At 34.7% G+C, this 15000-nt stretch overlaps 1 protein-coding gene across 1 annotated transcript in view; it reads left to right on the top strand.

The window, feature by feature from the left end:
- LOC145297772 (uncharacterized) overlaps window positions 1-15000 on the top strand; it is a 482067-nt gene that overhangs the window by 422496 nt on the left and 44571 nt on the right. Inside the window, exons 60-64 of the mRNA XM_080144017.1 lie at window positions 5975-6148; window positions 8331-8492; window positions 10849-11016; window positions 12300-12452; window positions 13367-13522. Of these exons, the coding sequence (XP_080000143.1) occupies window positions 5975-6148; window positions 8331-8492; window positions 10849-11016; window positions 12300-12452; window positions 13367-13522 (813 nt within the window). The remainder of the gene's footprint in view (window positions 1-5974; window positions 6149-8330; window positions 8493-10848; window positions 11017-12299; window positions 12453-13366; window positions 13523-15000) is intronic.

The following is a 15000-nucleotide window of genomic DNA, read 5'->3' as shown; positions in this document are numbered from 1 at the left end:
AGGTCCACATTCTCAAGCTTTGCCTTTTTACTCTTTAAGAAGGGATTGCTAATCACCTAAAGCTCCCCTGCCAGGGAATGCCGATGGGGTTACCCAGGCAATTTTTGTTTGGCCAGAGTTTTCTTCCTCAATGGCATTGATTTTAAGTCCCACTTTCAGACCTTGTGTCAAATCTTCCCGCCATGATAGATAATTAGATGAGATAGTACTGATTGAAATTCTCGGACTGACTTCCTCATCTTGGTTGTTATGGTCACAACGTTTCGGCGGTTTTGCCCTCCAGCCTTCATCAGGTGTTTTGTATCGAACTGGGGAACCGTTTGTTAGGAGCCTCGAACCCAACCCTTTATTATTATTACGGGGGTATCGTGTTCGGACTCCAGCTAGGCTCTGGGACATAGTTGCTGATTCTCTGTTTTGAATGTTACTTTTCACTGCCTTCGTTCAGGATTGAACTCAGCACCTTTGGGTAACTGTAAACTTTGATACAACGTCTAGGACCACTCGGCCATATGTAACATTCAAAACAGAGAATCAGCAACTATGTCTCAGAGCCTAGCTGGAGTCCGAACACGGTACCCCCGTAATAATAATAAAGGGTTGGGTTCGAGACTCCTAACAAACGGTTCCCCAGTTCGATATAAAACACCTGATGAAGGCCGGAGGGCAAAACGGCCGAAACGTTGTGACCATAACAACCAAGATGAGGAAGTCAGTCCGACAATCTCAATCAATGAAAACACCTCATCTCAAAAATACAGACAATTACTAGATGAGATAGTAGTTAAGACACTGCAGAATTTACACAAGGTTCTTCTAGTACTATTCCATCTGCTCAGAAGTTCAACTGTTTTCTGGCAGATAGGATATCCTGATAATTTATGATGTAACTTACACTAAGGAAAAAAGAGTACATTTTTACTATTTAATAAAAACTTACAAAACAAATAAAAAAGATCATAAGAAATTTGTTCGGTGCCACAAATCAAATTAATTTGTCTTTTTTTTTTCTTTTTTTTTCCATGCCTTTATTTTTACTCCTGTGGATTATACTCCGAATGCTTTTACCCCTGGGTAATCAACCCTACCACTATTCATACCTCTCTGTGTTTCATACCCGACTCCATTCATTCCCCTCTGGGTATCATACCTTGCTCCATACTTTTAAATTTGGGTACTATATGCACTCTTTTCATTTGCACTTCGGCAATATACAAAAATCCCAGACCACAATATCTGGATTGTTCTTTTATTTTTTAATCCATTGAAACTTACATCTATAAGCAATAAATATACAAAAATGAATTGTGCTAATATCGATAAGACGATAATTAATAAAACTGGGACTTTAAAATGTTTCCTCATTTTTTTTTTTTTTTTGGTGCATCCACACAATCACATCGCCATACCCACACCAAAAAGAAAAAAACATATATTTTTTTTAATAATAAAAAACAAATTTTAAAATAATCTATAATATAAATCTCACATGTCTGTTTAAATGTATGTATGTATGTATGTATGTATTTATGTATATCTCGCAAAAACTTTCAACAGAGGCGACAGATTTTCACGAGATCGGTACTGTTTTAAAGCTCGACCCTTCGGACGACAAATATCGAAAAATTGCCCAAAAATTCCTTCACCCTAAATTCGGCTGTTTTGTACAAGGAGGGGTTGATTTTTTTCGCTGACATTTTAGCAAGTCATCGTCACCATTGGATTGACTTCGGTTAATTTGAATGCTTTTGACTTTCAGTCATGTCATGGAGACATCAGCTAAGACGTCAGATTTTCTTTCACTTTATTTTCCGCCTTTGCGGCACGGGTTCAAGCCTGCCTGCCTACTACCACTTTTTTTATTTTGCTCAACACACACCTCCAAACACCCGGGCAACGCCAGGCACCCATGCTAGTTTTAGATAAAACAATTTTGAAGTTGGAGACTTTGCTAACGGTAAACTCTGTGGCGTTTCAATAATAAAAATAGCCCAATCATAAAATACGCTTAAATATGATATTTTAATTCATGCAGATTTCATATTTATTATTATAGAGCCAATTCTTTATTGATTATCATATTGTACCTAATATATATAAATGATTTCAAAAGATTAAAATGTAATAATAACTTGTGTGCTATCAGCTAGAATCGAAACCAAAACATTTAGAGCTCCAGACATATTCCCTACCCTTTGAGTTATCAACAGATAGATAAGAAAGATTTAAAATTAAAACACATCAAGCTATGAATGAATTTACGCATGCGTAAAACTAATAGAAATATGTCGGCAAGTTGAAATGAACATTTTGCATTTCAACTTGCTAACATATTTCAGTACACGTTATTCATCCATCCAAACAAAGATTTTATTCGTTATAAACAATTCTTGGTGGATGGTTACTATTTCTTGTTAATTTCAGTGTTATCTGATCAGTAGTTTAAGAGATTATCGGTTAAATATTATCACACAGGCACACGTACATACATCTGTTTTATTTATATAGATTTGAGAAAGTCATGGGTATCATTATTTTGTTTGGTTTGGTTTGGTTGTTTTTGTTTTACGGCATATCAACCCTTTTTGCCGAATCCAGTGATTTTGAAAAATCTTTTAATAGAATATATTTTGAGTCATTTTCTATGTAACCCATAGTTGGGACCCTAACAGAGCGAATCTGGGAGCAATGGCAATTAAAGGTTGGCTCCACACTCCCCAAAGCCCACAAGCTGGGGTCTCACCATCGGATATAGTTTAAAGTCATATCCAGGACCACGTATTTTGTACTGTCTGTATATTAGATTATCTCAACAGTTGTTTCCAGTCTTCCTGTACATACACTTCACTTGCCACTGCTATTTAACAATGTCGACTCAAAAGAGGTGTGGTTGAAGATTGTGCACTTCCTGCCACAATAATTTCATGCGCAGGCACCCTTTCGTGGGACTGAAGGATCCCCTTTTTTAATATTAGGGTACAACAGCCACAAAATTTCACCATTTTGATATACTTGCAATGAATCTTATTTGGATTGTTTATGCAAAAACAAGAAATTTCGCCGCTTGTCTATAATTCTCCTACATTAAAAAAACAAAAATAAAAATGGTGTACCTATGACAGAAAGAAAATATTGTATTTCAAATATTACGCAAATTGATCAAATAGTTTTATTTTATAAAGAAAATAATTTTTAAGCAGATCTGAGTTTTTTCAATGCCCTCCCCACATTAAGAATGGTTTTGTCCGTTCATCGGGGTTTGAGACGAGTACCAATTTCTCACTTTGAAGTCTTCTTCTTATTATTATTATGAAGAAAAAGCTATACTAATGTATAGAAAATTATTAACATAAAATTTTCCTAACAAAATATCTTTCAAACGATGAATAACAAATAGATATTTTTTTATAATTCTGCCGTGTGTAGAGTTGTTCTGTCTCTATATTTTTTGTAGCAGCCATTAATCATAATGAACAAGCAAGTTTTTAAGAGCATCAACAAATTATTTTTTTTATTTGCACTTTTTTGTTTACAAAAGTTCTCATAAATGGTTTTATGTTTGAGAATTGTGTTTATGTCGCCTTTAAAACGCTTCTTTTTTTTTTTTTTGCTTTGTTTTAATTTTTCACCCATTTCTGGTGATGGCGTTTTATTTTAAAACTATTTGCAACTGAATTTTCATGTCCTACAAATTCTAAAGCTAGTGTTATTATCAGCATGAATCGGCCCTAAATAATAAATGTTAATGCCAAAGTTCTGTCGATAGACAAAAGGTCAAAGATTAGACTTTTCTTTGGTATAACACTGCCATCATAATTGTCTGTTTATTACGGTTTTGGGACGAGTACCGATTTCTATGTCCACTCATTTTGAAGTCTTTCAAGAAAGATGCCACAAATCTTGGTCATGGCGAGTCAGTCAGTGTTGTAATCAGCGTGAATAAGCTCTAAATATAATCCAATACGTTCTAAACTAGTCATTACGTCAATTGCTCTTTGCCAACAGTGTATTTAAAGATCCACAGATCTTTGGTGTTAATGCAGCAATGTTGGGAACTTGGGTCAGTGTTCGGTTTTGTTGGCACCCCCCCAAAAAAAAAACTATGAACAATAAAAATCTATTAGAGCACAATGTTTAACAATTCCATGAACAAAGCTTCTTTCTTAGAACTGCACGCCTGTGGAACTCTGTTCTGTCTGCCTGCTTCCCACCTGACTACAACTTGGATGTTTTCAAGTCCAACGTTAACAAATTCCTAATGAACCGTCCCCTTAAGTAAACACTTCATCAAATCTCCACACTAACGTACTGTACTTGCAATAACCCTTATCCCTGAGTGGCTTCTGGGCCTTGATAAGTGGTAACCACCTTGTAAAAAAAAAAACAATAAAAAAACGTAAAAAGTATGTGGTTCTTGTTAGAAAAAAAAGAAGACAACTTCTTGAATTTGATTGGAGCAAAGTCTTAGTTATGGGACTTAAAATTCATATCAAAGTGTGTCTTCAGCTTCATCAAGCGTGTCGAGCCAAGAGTGTCTTGAACATCACTAACCCAATCGATGGTTAGAATAGTAAAAAGTAAATATATAATATATTTCTTTTTTTTTTTTCATAGAACTTTTGTGTATATTTTGATAATAAAATTGATTTAAATCATTAAAAAGATTATCAGTTTCTGGAATATGAATGGTTGAAATGGTCATAAAAATGCTAATAAACGTTTGCATTGTCAGTTAATTACAGTTTTGGGACGAGTAACGATTTCTATTCGGTTTGATATCTTTCAAGAAAGATGCCAAAATTTCCTTCTAGTAAATTTGTCAGATTCTCAATTTTTGTTTTTCGTTGAGGTCACATTCTGAACACCACTGCTGTCAATCATTCCTAGTTTGTGTAACAATTATTCTCTCCATTCTCGGATAAACAATATGATATAAATGTGAGTGTACCTCAGGGGTCGATCCTTGGACCTTTATTGTCCCTAATATTCATAAACGACCTCCCTGATAAAATTGTCTCTGAGATGGGTATATTTGCTGATGACACCACGCTCTATAACAGGCACTAGGGAAGACAAATGAACACATATCTAAGAAAATGGCAGAAACACTAGAGGAAGAGCTCCAATCTGTAGTGGAATGGGAACAAAAATGGACGGTTACATTCAATGCTGCCAAGACTAAGCTTGTTTCCTTCAATAATTACAAGAATGATAAGAAGCCTTTTTAACTACTGATAGCTATGGTTAAAGATACATTACCTGAAATTACTTCTTTCAAACTCCGTGGCTTAACGTTTATAGGGAACATGAGTTGGAACAGATACATTGAAAGCATTGCCATGGCTGCTGCAAGGAAGGTGGGCTCTCTCTACCGTGCTAGAAAGTTACTTATGCCTGAAAGTATTCTATACCTCTACAAGGTCACCATTCGTCCGTGTATGGAGTATTGTTGTCACATTTGGGCTGGTGCACCTGCTACTAGTCTCTTGTTCGTGGACAGGGTTCAAAAGAGAATCGCCAATCTGAACTGTCATCCAAGCTTCAACCACTGTCCCATTGACAAAATGTTGCATCTCTCTGCCTGTTTTACATGTATTTTAATGGTGGATTCTCTGATGAACTACAAGCCCTTGTACCCCCTCGACAAACTCGACAAGCAGCCAAGTCCCACCCCTACACAGTTGAGATCCCTATATATAAAAAGGCCTTCTACTCTAATAGTTTCTTCCCCAGAACTGCTAAATTCTGGAACTCCCATCCGGGTGCCTGTTTCCCCAACTGTACTGACATGCAGAAGTTCAAGTGTAATGTGAACAGACATCTTGCTGCTCGACCCTCTGCATAGTATCTCTGAAACTACTACTCCCCAATCGTAGCCCCTACATCAAAGTGTCACTGTGCCTTGTTTTGGGTGAAAATGAAATAAAAAAATAAAATAAATAAAAATGTTTTTGTTTGTTTTTCTATTTTCCAGTTTTCTGTGAGAGTGGGTACGAAAAAGTTTCCGGACAAGCTTCCGAGTGTAAAAAATGTGCAATCGGCTATTTCAAAGACAATAGTCTGGGATTATTTACAAAATGTCAGCTTTGCACGAATGGTAAAATAACTGAAGAGGACGCTTCAATTTCGGAACAAAACTGCACGAAAGGTGAGCATGTCAAATTTTGAATGAAATTCATTTCACTTTTAAGCAGAAGCATTAAAATATTTGCGGATATGTCCAACAAAATTATTTACTTTGTTTTGTTTTATTTATTTTCGATGACCAATATAATAATGTCCTTTTTCATATACTAGTTAGTAGAAAGAGGATATCTTTTTATTCATTCATTCATTCAAGTGGTGTCAAGCCTGGTACAGGCATTGACGGCTATGGCTCTCCATCTCTCTTTCTCCCTCGAGGCATTAATGAATTTATTGTTGCTCATCATTTTTGACTAGCTGAAACCACCGTCAATAATTTTCCTCACTCCTTATCTGTGCCTAAATTAAAACGTAGATTCCACGAACAAAGCTTCTTTCTTAGAACTGCATGCCTGTGGAACTGATCCGCTTGCCTGTTCCCCTCTCGACTTCAACCTGGATGTCTTCAAGTCCAACACAAACAAATTCCTGATGAACCGCCCCCCCCTAAGTAATGACACCTTATCAATTCTCCAATACTATTGCTACACTATCCCATTGAGTACTGTACACGCAATAACCCTTATTCCCTTAGTGCTTCCAGGCCTTGATAAGTGGTGACTACCATGTAAAAATATATATATATATATATATTTAAAATTTTATTCAGTTTATATTTGTTTTTATTTCCCAGCTATCATGGTAATCCTTACCGAGCGAGGTGTTCCGATTCAGAACCCTATTCACTACTGTTTCTCGAATAAAAAGCTTGATGTATTGCCATAGCTTTCTTTGCAGTTGTACAGATATTAGGTTGCAGTTTCTTTCTGTCCGAGCAGTACCCATACTGCGCGATTGTTCTGACCATTTTGTTCAGAGGTATCTTCTGCTTAGCATAACGAAATACGAAACCATAAACAGAATTATTTCTGTTTGCTTCTGTATTACATAAGTCACCTGCTTTCCATGGCCTCACGTTACCCGAGTCAGGGTGGGGGTAAGTGGGTTCTCAACCATGCTCAAAGGTCTCCCACAGAGTCTAGTGAAGGAAAGGAGGAGTTTTACTTTTCCTTTGACAGTAGTGCTGTTCCGTTACTCTATTTTATAAAAGTAAAAAAAATCAAAAGGACGTAGTGTTTACCTGATATACGCAATGGTAAACTTCAATCTAATATAAATACCAGTATTTATATATAGAAAATTTAATCACAAATGAATAAAAAAAAGCTCAATAAGCAATGGAGTAGAGCTTATTATAAGAGAAAGAATATTAAAACTGTAAGCTGAACTTTACAATCAAAATTTATTGTTTGACTGAATACTTCAAAAAATAATTTACAAAATCCTTATTCTGCGGAGTTTCAAAGAATGCTATTCTTATTCTTCTCATCATCATTTGCTGATTTCTTTCTTTCCTCTGATGAGACGAATAACAAGAATAGCATTCTTTGAAACTCCATGGAATAAGGACTTTGTAAATTGTTTTTGAAGTATTCAGTCGAACAATATATATATATATATATATATATATATATATATATATATATATATGCATTGAACAACCCAACCTCCCCATACACACACATTTATAGTTTCCTTCCCGATATGGGTAGGATTCTAACACTGCCTCCTTTTTCACTTACGTATGGTCTATGATCGTTTTCTTCTTCATTTTTCTTTTTAATATCCTGAAGATGTCCTCTGCAATGGGGACGAAACGTTGATCACCATTTTATAAATTCATTCGGTTTTTCTTTTTTCAAAACAACATATAATCTTTCACGAAAAACACCCATCTAGCTGAAACCACTGTCAATAATTTTCCCCATTCTTTACCTAAATCAAAACGTAGATTCCATCTGTGCCTAAATCAAAACGTAGATTCCATGAACAAAGCTTCTTTCTTAGAAGTGCACGCCCGTGGAACTCTCTTCCGTTTGCTTGTTTCCCACCTGACTACAACTTGGATGTCTTCAAGTCCAACATAAACAAATTCCTGATAAACCGCCCTCTTAAGTAAGACACTTTCTCAGATCTCCATTACTAACGATTACTACGATATTGTCCCATTGATTACTGTACACGCAATAACCCTTACCCCGAGTGGCTTCCAGGCCTTGATAAGTGGTGACTGCCATGTAAAAAAAATATATATTTTTTTTTTATTTTTAAATTTTATTTAGTTTATATTTGTTTTTGTTTCCCAGCTAATTGTTCAGCGGGTCAATATTTGAAGCCTACCGAGAATGACTGTTTTGAGTGTGATTACGGCTTCTACCAGGATGAAAAATGGATGACGTCATGCAAGCCATGCCCAACTAATTCCACAACATATATGAAAGGAGCCGACAAAGATACTCTGTGCCTCCGTAAGTTTTTGCTCTGATTTCGATGTTTGTGTTTCTGTATATTTTTAAGAATAATATACTTTTGAATAGCTTGCTATTTTATTTTGAATGATTGCAGGTGCATTGTATGCGTTTATATTATGTGGGAGCATACATTCTCTATAAACAATGATGGGGAAAGAATTATTAATTTTTTTTTTTTTTTTTTTTTTTTGCAATTTCAAAATAAAGTCTACCTTTTATGTAAACTTTTAAAATATATTTTCCATTATATAAAAACTTTCTGCCAAAAAAAAAAAAAAAATTGATTACAACCTATTTTATTAAAAAAAAAAAGCATTTCAAAGTAAAGATACATTATTTATGTAGGATATTAAAATAAAACTTGAATTTACATAAGAACTGTGGAACTCTGTTCCGCTGGCCTGCTTTCCAGCTTACTACAATATCATCGTCTTCAAGTCCAACGAATTTTTATTGAATCATTCTCGTAAATCATCTAATTATACCAAATTCCACTACAAACGGTCACTATCCCAATAACTACAATACACAGATTGACCCTTATCCTCGAGTGTCTTCGAGCGTTGATATGTAAAACAACAACAACAAAAAAATAGCATTAATCAAAAGAGACTTTTCTTTGGTATAACACTGGTAAGATTTGACAAAACTTTCGATAAACAGAAAGTGAAAGTCGAAAGTAAAAATAAACGCAGAAATTCAAATGTAATGTAAACAGACATCTTGCTACTCAACTCCCTTTATAATATCCCTGCAACTTATATCCCTGATAGTAGCCCCCTACTTCAAAGTGGCACTGTGCCTTGTTCGGGGTGAAAATGAAAAAAAATAAAAATATATATATATAATATATAATGGGGAAAGAGGTGGTTGGTTACTTTTAATGTATCTAAAACCAAGCTTTTATCATTACATCATCAACGCTCTGATCCCCATCTGGCATCAACTAAATGAATGGCTCTCGTCTTGGGGAGGCCTCATGTTTTGACAAGCTTCTGGGCTTGACCTTTACTCCTGATCTTAAATGGAACACATACATTAAATCCGTTGTCAAAGCCGCTGGAAAAATGGTGGGATCCTTCTATCGATCCAGTAGATATCTCACTGCTGATACAATTCTCTATCTATATAAGAGCCAGGTACGTCCAGGGATGGAGTACTGTTGCCACATCTGGGCAGGAGCTGCTAGAAAGGACTTATCCTGCCTTGATAGAGTTAAAAATAGACTTTGTAGCCTCGTATGGGATGTCCTTTTCTCTTCCCTGCAACCTCTTTCTCATAGAAGAGATGTTGCGAGTTTGTCTCGGCTTTATCGTTATTTTCATGGCAAGTGCTCGACTGAGCTCCAATCTATGGCCCCTCTCCGCCGAACTTTCACAAGAAACACCCGTCAAGTAGAAAACACTATCAATAATTTCCCCCCACTCTTTATCTGTGCCTAAACCTAAACGTAGATTCCATGAACAAAGCTTCTTTCTTAGAACTGCACGCCTGTGGAACTGTCTTCCGTTTTCCTGCTTTCCAGCTGAATACAATATGGTTGTCTTCAAGTCTAACGTAAACAAGTTCTTGATGAGCCGTTCCATATAAGTTAGCAAATTTACCAAATTTCCATTATTAACGATTACTATGTTGTCCAATTTCTACTTGACACTCTTTAACCCTTATCCTTGAGTGGCTTTTTGGCCTTGATAAGTGGGGATGCCTACTTTTCTTAATTTTCTTTGAGATGAGGATTGGTTGTTCATATTCTTTGGATCTATCTGACTACTCTTCTCATCTTGAGCGTCATTTTCACAACGTTCCGGTCGATGTATCCTCCGACCTTTTTCAGGTGTAATTTTTTGAAGCTACATACCTAGAAAATGGAGCCATTTAAACTGAAATATTGATATGCATGAATGCGTTTTATTGTGCTTCTTTGGACTACTGTTCTCGTATTGAATGTCATTTGCACAACGTTTCGGTCGATCTAACCTCCGACCTTCTTTAGGTGTATCTTGTCGAACTCGGGAATGTTTCTGCCAAACTCGGGAGTTTGAACGAAATTTCGAACAGAACCCTTTATTTACTTCATGGGGGTAGCATGCTCTTGTCCGGTCAGCCATGATCGGAAAGAGGTCCTAAATAATTTGTGGGCGACCGAAAGATACAATTGCAAATTTCTTATTACCTCGGTATACAACAATTTTAAAATCGTGTTTTTCTTGCTGAGTGATGTGTCACATTTACTCTTCGATAAACTTCTATTTTTCTTTTACATTTTCAAATCTTTAGAAGTTTTTCTGTTTTTTGTTTTTTTTTATTATTTAATTTTTTCCTGTTATTTTATTTTTTTTTTTTTTTTTCGCAGCATCATGTATGCCTGGTTATGGGTTAATCAATAAACAATGCCAGCCATGTCCGATCGGATATTTCCATGATAGATCTAACCCCGCCCAAGAATCCTGTTCAATCTGTCCCAATGCTGAATTCGTCACGGCAACAGAAGGAGCTATTTCAGCTGCGAACTGTACAGTCAGTGAGTATAGAGGGTTTTGTCTGAGATATACTAACATTTCTGATTGGACATAATCACATGCTATAATAAAGATCACTATCGATCTTTCTCCTAAAGCCAAACATTATATGCATAATGTGTGGGTAGATATATAAATATGGTCTCTAAAGGCAAATGTCAGCAAACAAGAGTCAAATTCTACAAAAGACTCCATCAATCCAAGCAAAGCTACTTTGGTCTGCCATCTATGTTTCCAGCCGTGCAGGTCATATACAAAGTCATGTGCTGATAGTTAATTCCGATTCCGATTCTTTATAAATCTCTAAATATTTAACTATAGACTTGTTATTTTATCCTGATTACCGTAAAAAACACTTTAAATGGGCCTATACTTTCCCAAACGTAAAAACACACTTGTGAGGGGGTGATCTAGAGATTTTAGTCTTACTGGAAGTTTAAATCAATAAATATTTATTTTTTTTTATTATTACTACAAGCAGTGGAAGATGTTTCTTAAATCAAAATCAAACGAAAATGATAATTTAAGGCATCGGTTTTGGCATCGGAAAATTGGCTCAATTTTTTTCCGATTCCGATACCCCAACTCTGATTTTTCCGATTCCCGATTCTGATTGATTGTCCCAACACTAATATTTTATATATATATATATATATATATATATATATATATATATATATATATATTCATTCCTTTCCAGTAGGAAGATATACAAAAATTGAAAATAATTGAATTTCAACAAGGGTCGTTGATAGTGCTCGATCATAAGAGAGCAATGACTTTATTTACATAATAATAATAATAATAATAATAATAATAATAATAATAATAATAATAATACACACACACACACATATATATATAACTACTTAATTTACTCACATAAAATTAATATACAAAAGTATAGATTTATGCATAAACTTTAAGTATTTACTTCAAAAGTACTCAATACATAGGTAGAGCTAGTTAGTAATTTATAAAATATATATGGCGATTAAGCTACACTGAATATTCGGCGTTTGATCGACTCTAGGACTCCTCAGGCTTATGCGCGAATTCTGTGGTTGTTTATCGTTTTTCTTAACAACCACAGAATTCGCGCATAAGCCTGAGGAATCCTAGAGTAGATGAAACGCCGAATATTCAGTGTAGCTTAATCGCCATATATATTTTATAAATTACTCTCTCTCTCTCTCTCTCTCTCTCTCTCTATATATATATATATATATATATATATATATATATATATTCTTAATGGTCAATTATTCTTTTCTTTCCTTTCCAGAGAACTGTACTGCCGGAACTTACCTATATCCAATGAACAACACCTGCCTTCCATGTCCTATGGATACTTATCAAGATGTTTCCTTCCAGGAAACTTGTAAACCCTGTGAATCCGGGTTTAAAACTTGGGAGATTGGATCAGTGACTTGTGTCCGTGAGTTTTAGTTTTTCTTTATAGGAAATTTATGGATTTGTTTTTGTTCTTCTTTAACACTAACTATATTGTCTTTCCGCGGAGAGAAACTCTTGTTTTCTTGATGTTTGTGTTGAGATGATAATGGTGAGACATAGACGGGTTTCTGGTTGGGTCAGCAAAAGTTAGAATAAAGTAGAAATCAATAATCACCCAAAAAGGAAAATCTTAGTATGTTCCGAGGGGTACAGCGCCGGTAAACATGTGTTTGTTTTATAAATAAATATCTCGACTCCAGTTTAACATGCGTGTTGGTCTGAGCTGTAATCCACTAAAAATAGGAAATCTTAATGGAATGTTCCGTGGAAGTCTATTCTACAACAAATGACCAAGCCAGTAAAAATTTATTTTCTTTAGAAATACACTAACTTTACTTACCGGCGTTATCCGGGATGCAGTGTAGTCAGTTATTATAAAATAGAATCATGAAACAAGTTTAAGAAGCTCCAAAATTATGGACTGTAAAAAACATTGTCATTGATTTGTCATGCTTAAGCTTAAAATGATATTTTCTCTGGTCTGTCATGCCAAAGTTCAAGATTACATTTTTGCTCGTCTGTCATGCCATAGTTTTAGATAGCATTTTTGCTTGTTTGCCATGCCATAGTTTTAGATAGCATTTTTGCTTGTTTGCCATTCCATAGTTTTAGATAGCATTTTTGCTTGTTTGCCATGCCATAGTTTTAGATAGCATTTTTGCTCGTCTGTCATGCCAAAGTTCAAGTAGCATTTTCGCAAGTCTATCATGCCAAAGTTTAGATAGCATTTTCGCTCGTCTGTCATGCCAAAGTTTAGATAGCATTTTTGCTTGTCTGTCATGCCAAAGTTTAGATAGCATTTTAACTGATCTGTCATGTGTTTTTCTAACTTTTTAGGAACGTGTCCAGCAGGAGAGGAATATAAGAATAATGTCTGTACGAAATGTGAAATTGGATATTACCGGACAACCGATACAAAAATGTGTATGATGTGTCCAAATAAGTTCTTAACAAATGAAGCGGGAGCCAAAGACAAATCTTTTTGTACTATACGTAAGTTGTTTTTATGTTTCTATTTTTTTATTGAAATAGCTGAAGTAGGAGCATATGATTAAAATGGCTTGATAAAGCTTATAAACTTAGCATTAAGAGCATTTGCATACATAAAACAATTTCATATGCACAGTTCTCTCTCGAACTAATAATACAAAAACAATAACGAATAGATATATATGGTACAAACCTGCTCCGCTCCCTTAACATAAAAAACATTCTGGAGTTTATGAACTACAAATGTATAAAGTTATTAAAAAAAAAATTTAAATCATCATAAAGTACAAAATTTGATCCAAAATATAATCTCAACAAATTATAAATCTATATATTAATACGATAGTGTGTTTGTTATTTTCTGTGTCACGCTTACATCCGGGTCGTTTAATTGTTATGTACTTCCATTTCTTGTCATAAATAATTTTACCAAGAATTCTTCATAAGTTTTGGTTTCGGTTTCGATTATAAATGATGGGACTCCCGTAGTCTATTTTTTTTTTTAAATAATTTTATCAAAAATTCTTTATAAGTTTTGGTTTCGGTTTCGATTACGGCTGGAGTAATATATATATATATATATATATATATATATATATATATATATATATATATATATATATATATATATATATATATATTATTTTTTTTTTAATTCCACAGGGACTCATTCATATGTAATATATTGATGTTGGCATTCTGTAGATGTTCAGCGTAAATGGAGACGCTCTGATATTATTGTAGCTCTTTTGTTAAAACTACAAAAGTATTTATCAAAGCTAGCATAAACGCCCAGCATAGCCCGGTAGTAAAGTACGCTTAAATATGATATTTTAATTCTTGCAGATTTCGTATATATTATTATAGAGTTACTGTTCTATCGATTTTTTATATATTACTAGCGAGGGGTACCCGGCGTTTCCCGGGTGTTTGGAGGTGTGTGTGGGGGGGGGGGTAAAAAAAATAAAAAGTAAGTATGAGGATCGAACCCGAACCCTTGAGACAAAGTTGTAGATTAAAGTGTGAAAAAAAAAAAAAAAAACGTGCGATGTTAATGGAAACACGTTTGAATTTATTTAATTAGTTGGATTTAGCAGGTGCCCGTTTTAATGAGTTAATGAGGTCAAGTTTGACTACGGGATAGTATTCATTTACTGCTGAACGCTTTTTCCCCCCACTCCCAAGATGCTATAGGAAAAAGACTAACCCACATGCGGCGAGCGACAAATATTGAATATTTATCTTCCCGAAATCGACCAAATTAAATAGACAAGCGAGCTTTGTTGTTAACTGTGAGATATTACGATTTATATGTGATATAAAAAGTTTTAAAAAGTTGTTAAGCGAGCGACCGCTTCTCTGAAAGAAGCCTCTTGTAGACACACAAAAAAAGCGAACACACATACATGCATACATTTTCGATTTTATATTTATAGATAAAGTTGCAATTAAAAAAATTAAAAAATATATCCATATGACTT

Source organism: Euprymna scolopes, chromosome 18 (genome assembly GCF_053919585.1).
Source record: "Euprymna scolopes isolate OS-2025 chromosome 18, ASM5391958v1, whole genome shotgun sequence".
Taxonomy (NCBI): Eukaryota; Metazoa; Mollusca; class Cephalopoda; order Sepiida; family Sepiolidae; genus Euprymna; species Euprymna scolopes.
This window is presented reverse-complemented; position numbering and strand designations above follow the sequence as displayed.